Below are 19318 nucleotides of genomic sequence, written 5' to 3'. Positions count from 1 at the left end.
CTCAGGTGCTCCGGAAGGGTAAGCAGGTCCTGTTCCACAGCAATGGATAAAATAAGCCATGCTAGAAGTCTCGTTTATAGAGAAAAGGAAAGACACAAAAGATGTTGAAAGTTGACAATTGACGAGAATCGATGTACGCAAATGTGTAGAGCAGCAAAGAAGAATGTCGGGAGAAGTCGTCATAAAGAAATCAAATCTTGCCAACACAGAAACAAAAGATAAAGCCGATCATGAGTTAGAAAAGGGTCATAAAGATATTTCAAAAAGAATCTAGATTTTTGTGCCATAAAAAAACTATGATATACTTGTGGTCAAAGTCAATTTTATATAGCACATTAACTAAAATAAGCATTGGCAAAACTAAATTATATCATAGTTTGCTATCATGGTATAATTTTGCCGACCGTGCCAGGGTTGAAAAGCCAGTCAAGGTCGTTAAACACGCCCTTCATTATGGTATAATTTTCGGACTTCTTATTGTTGTTTATACTGCATTCGTTCTATTTGAGCAGTCAAAATGCGTTGATCGTATATTTCTTTGTCATATACAGTCACTGACCTGATATCACTTTTCCTCATGAATATTTAAATAGAAATTGTCGAAATTATATTAAATTATTCATACGACCTCTTCAATCAGTTCTTGTTTCCAAGGTAAACAATGCGTTTAACGACTCAAACTTGTTTCTTTTACAATTTTTTGGAAAACATATTTCACTTATTAATATTATTTGTTTGCAACATATAAATCATTATGTTTTATGTAAATTGTTGATATCTTAGTCTGTAAACAAACGAATTCGTTCACCATTGATTGCGGTTTTCAACAGGTAATGATGTACATTTCATCGTGTTGTATATTTCTCCGCCGGTGTGATATGAGACCTTTTTAAAGTGTTTTTTTTCCTTAATATGTATATCAAATAAATGACATTAACACACTAAACAACAATAGAAAATGTTTTTTAGATTGCAGTATAAAGACAATAACAGTGCATTGACTTGACATATCAAGTCAATGCACTATTATTGTCTATTTATACTCAATATGTTTCATAACAACGGTATATGTTAATTTATAATAAAGCACTAAAAAAATCCAGCAACTTCCACTGAATTACAGTCTTCTGACATGGAACTCTTATTTTCGACTATTAATTTATCTGTTTTTGTTGACCTAATTATTTTTAATTAACACATATCGGCTGATAACATTGAATCATTTTGAAACATTTGTTACTAATTTGTCTATAACAACCAGTAATATCTTCCACCTTATTAGATGTATGGGGGTGTTAGATAAGTGATTATATTCGTGCTTGCCTCACTTAAATGTGAAAAAAAAGACGATCATAGCAGAATTGATCAATTCCCAAAAAATCAGGGTAAGAAAAAAAATGCGCTTAGACTTATTAGCACATTTTTTTTTGGCATTGCAAGGGTTTCTGAGCTCAAACTTTCACTACGAGAAAACTGGTGAATGGAACTGTCTTTTATGTAAACGGAAAAGGAGGAGGGGCAAACTGTAAAAGCAAAATATATGTATCACATTCAATTCCCAATGCCATATTCCCCTTACTTGCTCAAATCTGGGACTATTATGCTAACGCTAGTACATACTAGTCCCAGCTCAAACATATAATACAGAACTTTTTTTGTATTTTGTTAATAAGGTTTATTGTGTAGTCAAGAAACACCTTCTTTGGCGTGTAGCAATGCTTGTTTTTATATAAAAAGATCTATACTATAAATTATTGTACAAATTGTATTTTTGTACAAAGTCAAAATACAAATTATAATTTGTACAATTTTTTTGTACACATTATAATTTGTACCAAATGATAACTTCTTCACAACAACTATACCCCGAGAGAGTATGGATTATTTCTGAATACATTATGTTGGACAATGTTCCGTTAACAGTTGTGATCAATCGACAAGATTCAAATTACATATTTGTGCTTTTGATATGTTCATAAGATGAGTGAGTGAGTTACGGTGATTTTATTTAAATTATATTATTGATAACTGTAGTCTTTTTAAAAATAATTGATTTGTCTTTTTTAAATAATTGACTTGATAATTTTGCAAGCTTTTGGAAACAGATGTTGCCTGGAAACAGATGTTGCATTTACTTGAAACTGCAAATCATCTTCTTATAAGAGGGAATATTAAGGATTTTTATCCTGCTATTTATTTCCCATGTTTTCCTCCTGAATTAGAATTAGACTTACGAACTACATTTCATTAATCTTTTTGTTTTAATGACAGCAGTATGATAAACTTACTAATTAAGTTAAGTTAATATTATACCTTTTTATAAAAACAAGGGTGACCAATCTGATCCCTAAAATTATAGACCAATTACTATACTGAGCTGCCTGGGAAAACTTATCACATCGGTTTTAAATTTAAGATTGAGTTTTTTCTTAGATGATTATTTATTATTAAATTAAAACCAGGCTGGCTTCAGAAAAGACTATTCCACAGTAGACAATATATTTGTTATTCACATATTATTTGAGTTGCTAAATAGGGGGAAAAAGAAACTATATTGTGCTTTCGTTGTCTTCGCGAAAGCTTTCGATACTGTTTGGCGGTCTGGTCTCTGGTCAAAACATATTAAACATTCGATTAACGGAAAGATGTATAACGTTATTGTCAACATGTACAATAATATCAAATCACGTATTCACTTTGGATCAGATTTTTCTGAATTTCTCCCTTGTTCCATTGGTGTTAGGCAGGGGGAGAATCTCTCTTCTTCGATTTTTTCCATTTATCTTCCTAACGATCTGGAATTGTTTTTACAGAATAATAATATAGAAGGTTTATGCACTATCTGATAAGTTAGAAATAGAGTTAAATGTTTATTTAAAATTGTTTGTCATTTTCTATGCTGACGATACTGTCTTAATGGCAGAATCTCAGATAGATTTACAAAGACAACTGGACTCCTTATATGAGTATATTGAGTTATGGAAACTAAGAGTAAATGTGGAAAAAAAGTAAGATTGTATTTTTTTCTCAAGGTAGACTACCGCAGAATATTGTTTTTAAGTATGATGATATAATACTAGATATTGTGAGTGAATTTACTTATCTTGGTGTTTTACTGTCTAGGTCAGGAAATTTTTCAAGAGCTAAAAAGAAGCAATGTGAAAAAGGAACACATGCTATGTACGATATTATTCGAAAAGGTAGAGTACATAATCTGTCAATTGAATGCCAACTTGATCTATTTGATAAAATTGTAAAACCAATACTTCTGTATGGGTGTGAAGTCTGGGGTTTTGGAAATAATTCAATAATCGAGAGGGTTCATATCAAAATTTGTAAAATATTACTTCGAGTAAAAAAGTCTATTCCTGATTTTATGATTTATGGTGAATTGGGAAGATATCCATTAGATATTTCACTTAAGTTACGATTGATAAATTATTGGTTCAAGTTGGTAACCGGAAAACCTGACAAATTGCCTTCTATTTTGTATAACTTAGCAACTGCCAAATATGGTACAAATATTTTATGGTTAAACAAGTCAAGTCAATTTTAGACACGTGTGGCTTGTCATATGTATGGGTCAATATCTTTTTTGTAAATAAAACATGGCTAAATGTAACCATCAAACAGAATTTAATAGATCATTTCAAACAAAAATTGCTCGCAAGCCTACAGGAATCACCAAAAGCATTAATTTATTGTTTAATTAAAGGATACTTTGGAGTTTGAGAAATATTTAAATATTTTGGATGACAGGCAACTATCATTATTTCTTAAATTTCGAACTTTGAACATGAAATTTCCAATAGAAACTGGAAGATGGCAAAACATGGAAAGAGAAATTAGAAAATGTGTATTGTTGTATATGTGTAATTCAGATGCCATTAGTGATGAATACCATTATTTTTTTTAATTGTTCAGCTTTTGATAACTGTAGAAAACAATGTATTGCATTTTACTATAGAAATAGACCAAACACATTGAAGTTTTATGACTTAATGAATTCAAAAAATGTACAGAGCTGAACGATCTATGCAAACTTATTAAGGAGATCAATAACAAATTGAACTTTTCTGGGTGAACAATTGTGAATGCCTCTATCTACTTTCGTACATTATTTATTTATATAATTTTGAAATATGTATAATTATCTCTATACCTTTGTAATTTGGTTTGTGAGAATAAAGATATTTATAGATTATCGGTGATCATTTCAACGAGATTGATTTTCTCGCTTGAGCCGGGACGGCGAAAGCGAGAAAGGCAATCGAGTTGAGATGAACAATGATAATCTTTTTATCGCTATTTTACCTATGACGACGTTGTCAATTTCGTGTCAATTTCATGTCAATTTCGTTAGCAACGCCACGTGCATGCTTAGTTTCTAGCGATAATATTCTATCTCAGGCGAGTAGCATGATATGAAAATTATCACAAAAAAAGATTAGTCAAAGGAAAAATGGTCCGTGTTACACTTATCAATTCAAAGTTTTAAAAAGTTTTGAAATTTTAGATTTTTGGAATTTTGATCCAAGTTTTAAAATATCAAAATTTCAAATTGTGTTAAAGTTTTGAAATTTTGAAAATTTAACCAAATTATTAAAATATCAAAATTCTAAATATCGTTTATAAATTTGATATTTTAGAAACTTGATCAAAGTTTTAAAATACTAAACTCAATGTGCAATTTTGATTATTTCACTTTTTGAAAGTTTAATTTTTTAAATGTTTGCTTAAAATATCAAAAATATAAAGGGGCGACAAGAGGGGTACCTGTAATCACTGATATAAACACGGCTCTGATCAGAACTATTCTTAGTTATAAATAAATAGCATGAAATATATCAAATCATTCTTAATAACAAAATAAATAATGAAAAGAAGAAGTCGGGTTTTTTCATGAAACATATTAGACATCAAATGGGATAACAGTATCCTGAAATTTTAAGGTTGTGCATCTATCAAAAAAAATATAATTAAACCTATTTAAACCGGAATAAACTACGTTGATTTAAATCTCTCATATAAGGTTAGCGTTTGAGATAAATAATTCAAAGCTATTTTGTGTTCCCAGTGCCCAACATTTAGAAGTATCAGTGAAAAATGACCAACTCGCAGTAAACCATATAGTATTATTCGCCTTTTTGACGTCCTGATGAAGGTAAATCCAGAAAAAGCGCCTCGGTGGGCTGGCATACAACTTAAAACGTTTTCCTTTCTTGTTTATCGATTGCATGATGATAATATATTGCCTTTTATGATGTATTTCAGTTCCAAGAAATGATACGGAAGGAATACTTAAATATAGCGTCGCAATAAAAGTTGTGCTAGGCGTATTTCAGCTGGCCCCTAGACAAAAAAGTGTACTGGTTCAGCGATTATAGACGTAATTCTAAACTCCGAAACATAACAATGAACTAAAATCAAAATCATACAAGACTTAGAAGGACAGAGGCTCCTGGATTGGGACAGGCGCATAAATGCGGCGGGGTTTAACATGTTTCGTGAGATCACAACCCTCCCCTATACCTCTAGCCAATAAAGAATGAAAAACACACAGTAATACGAACAGTAGAACGCACTTCAATAGGAAATACAAGTCCTATGTCAGAATAGGAAACAAAGTAAGAAACTAATTAACATGCATGACAATGATAATAAAATAACAAAGGACTACTATATTTAAGGTAGCACAATACAAAGATTTTTTTATTTCCAATCACTAACCTTTGAAATGCTGTAACTTTCTTATGAATGCATAGAAAATAATAAAAGAGGTATTATATATAGATAGAAAAAAGATAAGTCTTTTAAATGAATGCAATATTTTTATAATGCAATCATTATGTAATCAATTATTATGCAATTAGTGGCAAAATCTGGGTAAGGTCACTTGAATGAATTGAGCTCTATCATCTCTTTAACTATACAGAAAAATTTTACGAAATCTCAATCAACACATCATTGGCTTCATAAGAGTGTCTCAGATTGTCTCTATGGTTTTCTATTCTCTCATAAATCTCCAATTAGTGTAAACATCCTAACCACATAAAAGAAGATAATGTTTAATTAGGTGTAAAATTTGTTCTATACATTCTATCTGAAATCTGAGACACCCTTTGTAGATAATGGGCATAGGAACACCATATAATAAAATCAACCTTCTAGGGATACCTATGCAGAAGCTAATTTCATTTGAAAGTGGAAATTTGGTGAAAAATATTTTAGACACCGTTAAAATTATAATTAGTTACATAATTGTTGCATAATACTAACATTGCATTAATTTGAAAGAGTAATCTGTTAGCTACCCAAAACTACCACTTTTATAAATTTTCAAGCATTATTTAGAAAGTTACAGCATTTTAAAACTTGGTATAGTTGGAGTTTTAAGATCTTTGTTTTGTGCTACCATAAGGCTAGTTACTGTCATACGCCAGCTCCAGACCTCAATTAAACTAATTGAAAGGTTTTATATGTCCTCATTATGCACACTCTCTCCCTGTTGCATTCATTGCTAATTTGTTCCAGAACATTCATGAAATATTTGTCACTGGCAACAACAAAAAATCGATAATTTAAAATAGGTTGTTTACATACAAATTACGAAGAAACGTCAGATTCAACTTCCTAGGACAAAGTTGCCCTTATAGGTGGATTTAAATATGTTTTAACTTCACTTTGGTCAAACACCTCTTTAATTGTTTCGTTCTTTTTTTGCTTGAATTTCAAATTTCAGTTTCAGCGTTCCGTATGTGAATTCTTTACTTCTAATTCTGCGTTTAACATTGTACTGGTTTTTCGAGAGTGACATTGGTGTACGGCCAAAAATGGAAAAAATCCATCATGCAGCTGACAGTTTGGCTTCTCTTTGCACGCCCCATTCTGACATAGTGTACATGTGAACTTTTAGTTTGCTACAAGTCGATTGTCGTACGATAACTTCAAATATAAATACCCAAATAACAAAATGCAAATACGGGACAGTAATATTCTTTAATACAAAAAAATCTATTCCTTTTGTTTACTATAATAAAACAGTGGTTGATTTAGAACCTATAATGGAGCTACGTGTATGATAACCAGTCCAAACGTTGTCTTTAAGGTAGCAACCATTTAACTTTAAAAGTGGGATGAGGTTGTTTTGTCGAAGCGCTAACAATTTTATTAAGTTTTTCATCGCCATTCATCAACTTGTCTGGTTCAAAATTTAACACTAAAAGGCATGGATAATTTTTCTTTTGTCCTCTTCTGGCACAGAATATTATATCATCAAATTAGGGATCAGAATATTTTAATGTACCATTATCGAAGCCCCTAGCTAGTGGTAGTATCAAGTAAAAAACAGGGACTATTTAAATATTGGTTCCCCAGACGATTACCATTTATCGCTGATAAAAACTTTTGAACACAATTTTCAACTTTCAAAATGCCGACACCTACAACTGGATAGATGGGTGCTTAATGTAGTACAGCGGCAACTATTACATAAACATGAATGCAAGTTGGGTGCTTAATTTAGTACAGCGGTAATTATTACATAAATATGAATGCTCGTGAAAATAATGTTTATGGTAGACGTTTATATATGATATGAAAGGTTTCAACTTTTACAAAACCAGAGCTATACGTTGGATTTAAAAGTTTACTTTATTTGGCCTTTTCAATTTTATTTGACTTTATTTGCCTTTTTAACTTAATTTGGTTCGAGTGTCAATGATAAGTCTTTTGTAAACGAAACGCGCGTCTGGCGCAAAAACCGTCAAAATTTATATTCCGGTATCCATCTATGATGAGTTTTTGTAGATACCTTGTAACAGTATCTTGGCTCCAATTTGCTGATATTGGATCCTATTACCGTCTTAATTTCAGCGTAAAAAAGATTATATTAAAAACCTCCCAGACTAGCACAACCTTAAATCATGCATTCAGTATCATGAAGCGCTTTTCTTGATCGACCTCCTTACGGAACGCTTAAAGCTGAATATTTAGGGCAAACAACTTACAAAGAACAGATAAAAACGTTTAAGATGATCTTTGATTCTGTACATGAAATGATATATTCTTTAGCCAACATGATTGCAGAAAGTAAGAAGTCGTAAAGCAAAACAGAAAAAAATGAAATCAAAAGAGATAATACATCGTGTATTGGGCCTTTTTATGGCTTAGAGTTTAGCAGAAAATGTATACATACATGCTCAACATAACCATACTATATGACCTACTGCGATTTGTTCAGTTTTTACTGTTACTCCTGTTTCTCCTAAAAAATGGGTGCTAGAAAAACAAGCAGGTAAAATGGTCAATATCAGAGCCGCACGTCTGGTTTTTAAATGAATTATCTTCTTTTAAGAAATATTAATTTTGTCATCAAATTTTTCACCGCTTTCAACAGTCCGTTTTATTTCATACATAAACTTTTAAGTATCAGTTTGTTTTTAATTCATGTTGTTTCGTTTCGTTCCGCTTTTATTTCGTTTCGCTTTTTCAGGTATCCCTCCTATTGCCCCTTTTCTATTTTGATATTTTAAGCAAACATTGAAAAAATCAAACTTTCAAAAAGTGAAATAATCAAAATTGCGCGTTAGGTTTAGTATTTTAAAAGTTTGGTCAAATTTCTAAACTATCAAATTTATCAACGATATTTAGAATTTTGATATTTTAATAATTTGGTTAAAATTTCAAAATTTCAAAACTTTAACACAATTTGAAATTTTGATATTTTAAAACTTTGATCAAAATTCCAAAATTTAAAATTTCAAAACTTTTTAAAACTTTGAATTGATAAGTGTTACACGGACCAAAAATGCACAAAATAGCAATAAATATATATATATAGTGCTTGGATTTCTGAAATTGCTATAACCAAAATATATTCTTATGTTACTTTGTACAAAGTTTAGGTGATCAACACAAGTTATACGGTGATATTTTTTTTATCTCTTTAAAATTAAATGATAGCAATGATATTAACGTTTCCTTTATTACAATTAACCCAGTCAACCAAGTTAGTTTTTCTGTGCAATTTCTTAATCTACTTGATCTCTGAAATGGATACCTAAAATCTTAGATAAATTTGTAGACTGGTATAGTATTGTTCGTGAAATGCGTTTATCATATATCACGTATTTCGTTCTAAAAAGGATGAGTTGCAATGTAAAAGACGGTAGAAAATTAATGCACAATTTGATTAGGGACTTTCCGTTTTGAATTTTTCTCGGAGTTCAGTTTTTTTGTGATTTTACCTTTTTTTCTAAAAGTAAAAAACTAAAATCTGTGTAAGCACAACTTTATTTGATCTGATGTTGATTTCTTACTCTACAACTAACCTCGTATGCATGCTACTGCAGAATGGGATTTAACTATAATACCTTTTAACATATTAAATTTCTTAATCTCGAGCATGAATGGGATTATATGAAAGTAAAAACGAAAAGCATGTTTTAATCAAAGTTATGAAAAAAATGTCTTACATTATTGCATTGCAACTGTTTGTCTACTAACTTTGGCATTTACAAAAATATTTTAAAATCATTCTGAATGATCAAGCATTCAGTAAATCTATTGAAATATAAATGGAATATACTTGGAGGCGGATCTAGAGCGCCCGTCCCCCATTTTCTCGGAAAATTTTGGTTGCTAATAAAGGGAATCACTAAAACATGATTGGAGCGGGCCTACTCTTAGGCAGTTGGTGAGCCCCCACTTATGAAAATTAGAGTTATTATATTTTTGACAAGCAGCAATATGATTAGGGTGTATATAATTCTTAATATTCATATTCTGTCCAAAAAAAAATCTATTTCCATTCAGACAGGGGCTTACAGTATTTTCAAACTTATCGCAGACTCAAAGTATGATAATAGCGCATCACAGATAATGAGACTAGCTCAATACGGAAAACACTCGTTTTGCCAACATAAGATTTACAGCACGCAATTCAAAGCGTCTAGATTGGCAACTATCAATTTGATTACGAAATCCGTTTTTTTCTTAATATATTTAAGGCAAATCGTTGAGTGCTGTTTTGATAGGTTTAACAAGATTTAGGATGTGACATGTTGAGCATCAGTCAATCGTTTAATAAAAAAGCAATGAAAATAGACTAATCATAGTAAGGTCGTTTGCCTTTTTGTGCTTATTTGTTTTTATAGTGATTAAGATTACAACACAATGGTGACTGCTGTACTTTTATTCTTGGCATTTTCCCATAATCTGTCTGGTTTTTTTATGCATTGTTGTCAATATAATGGAATTTGATGCGACTGTCATACAAGTGAGAGGTTTAGCTAACTATTAAACCAGGTTCATACATCAGAAAATGCCTGTTCCAAGTCGGGGATATGACAGTTTGTTTACCATCCGTTAGATGTGTTCAAGCTTTTTATTTGCCTTTTGATTAGGGACTTTCCGTTTTTATTTATTTCTCGTAGTTCAGTATTCTTGTGATTGTTCTTTTTTTTTACCTTGATTTTGTGTATCATATCTCCTAGTATTTATGCTAAGTGTTAATACAATCTTAAGACATTGTTGACTTTATTTGTAAGTGTTTATCTTCTTCTGTTGCATTTAAGTATTATCGTCCTCTCTTTTAATGGTTTACTTTTATAAATTGTTATTTGGATGTGGAGTTGTCTCAATGGCACTCACACCACATCTTCCTATATCTATATATTGAAAATGAAATGGTTTCTATGAGTTCGAAGCGCTTCTCTGAACCTTCAATACGAACAATCCAGGCCCGAACAAATCTTAGAAATACAAAATCTATTGGAGATTCTGTGTCCATACATATACGTCCGTGTACATTCGTATACATAACACAAATACGAGTCTCTATTTATTTAGACGTTTTACATATCTAGACAAAGATATCCCAATGGGTACGAATTGTGCTCCTCTACTTGCAACTTTGTTTTTGTATTCCTTTGAAGCAGAATTCATTCAAGCGCTTGAACAGAAAGGAGAAAAGAAATTAGCACAATCTTTTAATTTCACCTTTCGGTATATTTGATGATGTACTGTCTCTTAATAATAACAGATTCAGTGATCACTTACACATGTTACATTTAATAAATCCAACCGAATTTGAAATTACCAATACTACCGACACAGATTAATCTGCTTCATATTTAGACCTTTTTTTCTTCTCAAAATGACTACTGAAATAACGAAATTTATGACAAACGCGATGGTTATAATTTTCCGATAGTCAACTTTCCATTTCTGTGTAGCAACATCCTAGCGGCACAAACATATGGAGTATATGTGTCTCAATTAATACGTTACTCTCGATCTAGCTCAATGTACGTTGATTTTTGTTCTTCCTCAGTCATTATAGCCCTCCATCATTACCGAACTGAACAAAGAAATAACACGACCGGTGCCATATACGGTGCAGGAAATGCTTATCCTTCCATAGCATCTTATTTTTACTCCCGATTTTCAGTGGAATTCGTGTTGTTTCTTATATATTATTAATAACTGTTTATTTAAATGTCCTTTGGTTTTGTAAGTCTTTGTTTACTCCTTGGTTTTGATTGTTATTGTGTCTGTAATAAAGCAGAAGAGAGAGGGTGGTTAAAATTATGAATGTCAATTTTATTATTTTCCCCTATGTGTACCTTATCTCACTCATCTACGGTTCTAATCGGTGACTCCTTCGTCTCTATTTGAAGAGTACTAGTATCCGAAAAATAGCGAAGGTCGTAGCATGGCGACAACAAAGTGGTTACGGATGGACGCACTGGTTCAAACAATTATACTGCGAGTATCGTTTAGAGATTTGATAAGGGAATTTCCGTTTCGGATTTTCTTCGGAGTTCAGTTTTTTTTTATTTAACTTTTTGTTACTATATTGAATTGTATCACAACATTTCAGTATACAAATATCATTTATTCGCTTCATTGGTAAGAACAAAAAAAAATTAAAAAAGGAAGATGGTGTGACCATTTGAATTTCATGTGCTTGTTATTTCTCATTTCTTTTGGCGTCTACTTATATTTTTTAACTTTTGAATATGCAATTTATAAACTTGTTATGTTTTCATCTTTCAATTTTGGTATTTTGGTGACGTATTCGTACACTTAATAACTTAAAAAGTAAAATCACCAAAATGTATGTAAATAGACCGTAACAGTATTTTCATGACATTGAATGTAAATATGATTATTTAAACAACATTTAATCAGTAGAATGTATCTCCATTCTTTCCATATCTGGAAAAAATGTTATATGCATTTATGATAATTGAATCAAAATTTACACTGGTAGCTATGGCAATCAGACTTGGGGTAATTGTAATTGTAATCGTTAATCAGCTGTAATTGATCACAATTTTTCAAGTAATCATTGTAATCATTAATCAGCCCAAAATCTGATTACATGTAATTTAATTTAATCAATTACTTTTCAAAATGCCATGTAATCCTGATTACTTTATGATAACATTCTGATTACAATGAAAAAATCTTGAACTGTGTTTATGGTCAATAAAAGAACCTTTTTGTTATTCTTATTTAATGAATATTTAACAAGTTAAGATAGTTTGGTTTACTTTAAAAAGCATGTTAATTGATTTGTATACTTCAATAAAAAAAAATAAACTGTTGCAGTATTGAAAAGTCAACAATAGCCTTAGAAGAGACATATAATACAATTTCAAGTATCTGGCCATAGTAAAAGATATTGTACATATTTTCACAATATATATATATTTGATAAAAAAAATATTATATTGAAGTAATATTATACTTTTCTTTAACCCTGAATTATAATATTTTGTTAATATTGTGATTTTTGTCAACTCTGAATTGACAGGTAGGAAACCAATTAAGACTTGTTTTTATTGCAATTTCCAATTGAGTATAGCTGTAGGACAAAATATAAGATAAAAGATTAATCAGACATGCTAAAATTTGTCTAATTAGAACACACTTAATTAAAAGAATTTTGTTTAAAATAAGAAAATTTTGTATGAACTTTGATTGGACATGTAAAATGTATTGATTTATAGTACTTGTATTTTGTTTACAATTTGTTTAAACAATTCTATTAAAATTTTATATAGTCTTTATCTGGTAACTTTATTTCATCCATATTCTAACTTCCATAAACTGCACCTTGAAATACAAATAAAGTCTGGAAGAGGTCAAAAGGCAAATAGCAAACTCTTTATAAAGCCATATATTCAATTGAATCGAAGTCAAAGTAATTCAGAGATTTATGATAATAAAGAGAAATGGGTGACGCAATATTCATATATGCATGTATGTAGTGAACTTTTGTGGTTTATTAAATAGATGTCATTTTAAAATATACAAAACAAAATACTTTATATCGTTAAAGTTATATCAAACGTTAATTCATTCACATCATTCAAAATGTTTTTTTTTTTATTAATTCATTGTAATCAGATGTAATCATGATTACTTTGTCAATGTAATCATTAATTTAATCAGACACTTTCAGAAATGATGTAATCATTAATTTAATTTAATCGTACAAATGACAAAGTAATTGTAATTTAATTAATTACTTTGAAAGTAATCGAACCCATCTCTGATGGCAATGCAACCACAAACCAGATGCGTTTTGAAAAAAAATCAAAAGGATGAACCATAATAATGATAACAAAAAATGAAAATTTTGTTTTCGTTTATTAATAGATTTTTCAATTCTGTTTTTTGTCGACTGAATCAATGGAAACTGCGTTACAAATCAACCAAAATATTACAATCTGAATAAACGGTCACTACGATTATTTACCTCGCTGATGCAAAAGATACAAAATAAATGAATTACAAACACAAAAAAAAAATTCAGTCGTCAAAGTTTCCTCATAAATCATTCACAATTACACTGAACAATTGAGTGATAATTAAGTATATTAAAGTTAATCATCATCCTTTGTTGCGCGATAGGCAGCGTAACCTACCCCACCACCGATGGCCTTTCCTGCCATTCCAATAGCCCCCGTTGCCCCTATGGACTGAGCAATTGCGACAAAGCTCCCGGCAGCGACAGGTGCAGAGGCTGACATCGCAGCTGCTCCCAATGAACCCGCTGCAATTCCCCCAGCAGTAAAACCTGCTACTCCAAGTGCCGCTGGTATAACAAACGGTGCAGCTGCCACACCAACCGCTCCTGCTAAAAATTCTCCAAAGGTCAAAGCTACAATGTAAAAATTATATTATCATATTGTTTTTATCAATGAGTATCCTACAAACTATTTTTTTAAAGTAGTGACTGGACAAGTTTAAAATCTGACAAATCCATTTTTAATAGTGTAAGTAGTAGTATAACTATTCGTGTTGTTTCTATGGGGAACAGATAACCTCACATACATTTGTGTATAGAACATACGTCTTTTCTTAAGACTTCATTCTTTATTAACAGCTTCTTTCGAATTTAATATACTACAAACAACATAAATTTTGCGATCATTTTATCAGAAAAATAATGCAAACATATATAAAGTCGCGACAAAAATTAAGTGGACATTTTCTTTTGAACTACACCAAACAAATAAATGCAATATGGACTTATAAGGAGTAAACGCAAAATAAGGTATCCGCGAAAATAAGTTGGTTTACAGTAAATATATCCATGCTTATTGTAACAAATCAATAAATTCGATCAAAGAATAATATAATTGTACTGTGAAAAGGTTGCTTCTGACTAAAGCAAATTAACATTGAATAATTTCGACTGTTTGTTTTCTCCGCTATCAAATGTTTATAATGAAGCCTTCCATAATTTTGGTCTCGATAGTATCTACTGAAGGTTATACTAAAACACTTGATCTGAAATTGTATATCTCTATTTATGAGCTTGTCCATAATGGGCCTTAAATTCACAACCCATATACCGTATTTTGAGTTATTCCAAAAGATGTTATATAATTATAAAACTATCAATAATAATTAAAAAAAGGGGGGGCTGCACAAGACTGACAGACCTTCTACATATTAAAAAAAAGTCTACTTTCAAGTAATCGATCTTGGCATGATAAAAGTAAAATAAAAAAATACCGAACTCACAGGAAATTCTAAATGGAAAGTCCCTTCTTATGACAAAATACAATGTGAGTGCGAAAAAAAGAATTGCCTGAAACCTGACTTTTAATATTATACAGAGATATGCAACTACTAACCGGAAAACTGATAGTAAAATCGAAAGGGAGTTTTCTTTGATCGATTCAAACATCATATACAGGTTTAATCGGATTTGACCAAGAATGTTTTTTATGAAGCTCATTCATATACCAATGCCTTCTTTAAAAAAAATATAATTTAACATACCATGACAAATTGGAGTAGTTAACAGCAAGATGCACACAAACATGAGGATTTTCTTTTCCATTCTTAAAATAAAAAACATGAAAGATTATTTAAGCAGTTATATATTTACCATCTGCATATTGATCAAGTGCGTACGACCTATGCAGGATAACTTTCAGTAACATATTCTTAGGTAAAAATATTTCATTTCTCCTGATAAACTGTCTTCCTAACGCCAAAACTATTTTCATTTACATGAATATGTGTAAAATATTATACCAATGGCGGTTTATTGGTTTTTTTTCTGAAATTGTTTAACATTTCACAGCGGTATAATACTATTTAATACTTAAATTATAGATCCCTTAATTTATTGATTTTTTATTTACATTGTGTCATATATCAAATCTATTCGTTCAGTGTATGTTCACTTGTAATAATATGTTATTTGATTGAGTTAAGCTATTTTAATTGATATTTTATAGTGTGTCTTCCTGTGTTTCTAGTTTTGTAGTAAGTGAAACCTCCCACTTGCATGACAGTTTTTCATATTTTATTTTATATTGACACAATTGGATGAACAACTCAAACAGACATAGAAATAGTTTACATTTTTCAATTATATCATTATCGAATAATTATTAAAAATCATCAAACATCGAAAATATAAAAATGCACATATAGTGATTAGTAGGCATGTATCACTGTTTACAGATCTGGTGTACTTCTATGTACACATGTTTGACTTTGACATTAAAGTACTTAACATGTATAAGAGAGCTGCGAAATGTAATTTTAGGTAAAGTGGACCTTTATCTCGCTTATATTTGACCATATTTCTCTTGAAAAGAGATAAAATGTAACACAATGACCCAATAAATAAAAAAAATATTGATTTTCGAAATCATCAAATAAAGCGCGTAGGGTAAATGAAATGAATTGTCAATATCGATTCAAACATCATATACAGGTTTAATCGGATTTGACCAAGAATGTTTTTTATGAAGCTCATTCATATACCAATGCCTTCTTTAAAAAAAATATAATTTAACATACCATGACAAATTGGAGTAGTTAACAGCAAGATGCACACAAACATGAGGATTTTCTTTTCCATTCTTAAAATAAAAAACATGAAAGATTATTTAAGCAGTTATATATTTACCATCTGCATATTGATCAAGTGCGTACGACCTATGCAGGATAACTTTCAGTAACATATTCTTAGGTAAAAATATTTCATTTCTCCTGATAAACTGTCTTCCTAACGCCAAAACTATTTTCATTTACATGAATATGTGTAAAATATTATACCAATGGCGGTTTATTGGTTTTTTTTCTGAAATTGTTTAACATTTCACAGCGGTATAATACTATTTAATACTTAAATTATAGATCCCTTAATTTATTGATTTTTTATTTACATTGTGTCATATATCAAATCTATTCGTTCAGTGTATGTTCACTTGTAATAATATGTTATTTGATTGAGTTAAGCTATTTTAATTGATATTTTATAGTGTGTCTTCCTGTGTTTCTAGTTTTGTAGTAAGTGAAACCTCCCACTTGCATGACAGTTTTTCATATTTTATTTTATATTGACACAATTGGATGAACAACTCAAACAGACATAGAAATAGTTTACATTTTTCAATTATATCATTATCGAATAATTATTAAAAATCATCAAACATCGAAAATATAAAAATGCACATATAGTGATTAGTAGGCATGTATCACTGTTTACAGATCTGGTGTACTTCTATGTACACATGTTTGACTTTGACATTAAAGTACTTAACATGTATAAGAGAGCTGCGAAATGTAATTTTAGGTAAAGTGGACCTTTATCTCGCTTATATTTGACCATATTTCTCTTGAAAAGAGATAAAATGTAACACAATGACCCAATAAATAAAAAAAATATTGATTTTCGAAATCATCAAATAAAGCGCGTAGGGTAAATGAAATGAATTGTCAATATTTAAGTATGGATATTAATTGCGTATGAGGTGGCATCTATTCTTAGATAATTTTTTTGGTACTCTTGGGATGTTCATTTCATCGATATCTATAGAAAGCACGGTTTATAAAGTATTTCGTAGATACTGACTATTTATGAATATGATTTACACCAAACATTGCAAACCAAATCTCTATAAATCAGATTATTACTGGTTTCAGTGGTTTATGATAACATCGGGAATGACAACAAAAGATTAATGACGAAAGCAAAACTTACCTTTGATATGTTTTGAAGATTCAGATTCAATATTTTTAGAGTCTCACCACCTGTAAAACATATAATGAACGATCAAAATGAATGTCTATACTATATAGTAGTTAAGCGTCCAATGAAAAGCAAACACGTTAAGACTCATTACATTTACCATTGACAAAACATAACCTCGGTTGATTTTTGTATTTATAATTTTTGGTAATGTTTATTTATAAATGTCTTGAAGTTAAATTAAAAAAATGAACTCATTGAGTGACAATTTGATTGTTCAAATTATAAACCAAGAACATTCCAGTGTTATTTGTTTTAATTAAAATGTTTTAAAGGTTAATTGAAGAATTGAAACTAACGGGGCATATTGTTTATAAAATCTGTATTACCTGAAGGATTTCATAAGATTTTTTTTTTGTTGATAATGTATTCAATCAATCTATTTCTATTTCTTCCAACTACGGTCTACAAACGAATAATCATAATAATTAAGGAATAACAGTACTGTAGTAGAAGAGTTACCACCGTCAATTGCATATTTGACGGTTGCAAATGCAGTAAAACGGAGATTTGCGACCGTCAAATCAAAATTGACGGTGGCAACTCTTCAACTACAGTACTGTTATTCCGATTCTAATGCATTACAAAAAGAAAAATACGATAAACCTTGAAAAAATGTCTACATTTGACAAATAGATAAAAATCCGCGAAACTTCATCAATGATTTTGGCACAAAGACGTCATGGCTCAACGTGACGTCATACAAATGAAAACTTACAAACTGGAGGTTACTTCATTATCTGTACGCTTCAAATTCAAATAACATTACATTAAAAGAGGGACGAAAGATACCAAAGGGACATTCAAACTCGTAAATCTAAAACAAACTGACAACGCCATGGCTAAAAATGAAAAAGACAAACAGAAAAACAAAAGTACACATGACACAACATAGAAAACTAAAGAATAAACAACACGAACCCCACCAAAAACTAGGGGTGATCTCAGTTGCTCCGGAAGGGTAAGCAGATCCTGCTCCACATGCGGCACCCGTCGTGTTGCTTATGTGATTACAAATCCTGTAAATAGTCTAATTCGGTAGGTCAAATTCATGAAAGGGAAGGGGATTGTAGTTACGACGTAAGGAACATATCTGATATCATTTGTGAAAGGGTTATTCCATAACGGTCAACCAACTCGTGATGGCGTCCGTAAAATTTACGAAGGGAGGATTTCAACTTCACCATTTGGAACTCTTGGTTTAATAGCTTCTTTGTGAGCAGTAACCCTCTATCAAGAAAAATCATGATAGGAAACGGTAGCACGGGAATATCGTATCAATTGGGAGATATATACCCCGTATGCAGGTGCTGCTGGAATGTTGCTACTTAGAAATGGAAAGTTCACAATTGGAAAGCTGAAATCATCTCTGTTGTCGTAAAGTTTTGTCTTCAACCGACCCTCAACCGACCTAAAACGGCGAATTCCAGGTAGGAGTTGTTTTATTTTCGATTATACAGTAGTAATCGAAAATTTGTTGATTCAATCAATTAAAAATGTCAGGTCCCTCCTTAGTTACGCCTAGTCAACTGTGGATTTGATGGCAACTTTTAGCCAATGAAAAAAATCGTTACATCCAAATTCATTAGAATGCTTGATCTAATCTATACGATATGTCATTTAGTTTGAAATCATTTTATAAAGTGCAATAAAACCATGGAGAGAGAAAAACTTAGAAAAATATTTATAAAATGGAAAATGGAAATCGGGGGAATGTGTCAAAGAAACAACAACCCAACCATA

At 30.7% G+C, this 19318-nt stretch overlaps 1 protein-coding gene across 3 annotated transcripts in view; it reads right to left on the bottom strand.

The window, feature by feature from the left end:
- LOC134715360 (interferon alpha-inducible protein 27-like protein 2) overlaps window positions 1–17673 on the bottom strand; it is a 31425-nt gene extending 13752 nt beyond the window's left edge. Inside the window, exons 1-3 of one of the 3 annotated variants that reach the window (XM_063577495.1) lie at window positions 17528–17673; window positions 16342–16403; window positions 13644–14176 (exon numbers count right to left, since the gene is read on the bottom strand). In XM_063577495.1, coding sequence (XP_063433565.1) covers window positions 13899–14176; window positions 16342–16402 — 339 coding nt within the window. In that variant the 5' untranslated portion in view covers window position 16403; window positions 17528–17673 and the 3' untranslated portion in view covers window positions 13644–13898. Of the gene's footprint in view, window positions 1–13643; window positions 14177–15306; window positions 15366–16341; window positions 16404–17527 lie in introns of those variants that run through there. The other 2 variants (XM_063577496.1, XM_063577494.1) reach the window with 2 other exon arrangements.
- Window positions 17674–19318: the final 1645 nt, after the last annotated feature.

This window comes from Mytilus trossulus, chromosome 4 (assembly GCF_036588685.1).
Source record: "Mytilus trossulus isolate FHL-02 chromosome 4, PNRI_Mtr1.1.1.hap1, whole genome shotgun sequence".
Taxonomy (NCBI): domain Eukaryota; kingdom Metazoa; phylum Mollusca; class Bivalvia; order Mytilida; family Mytilidae; genus Mytilus; species Mytilus trossulus.
This window is presented reverse-complemented; position numbering and strand designations above follow the sequence as displayed.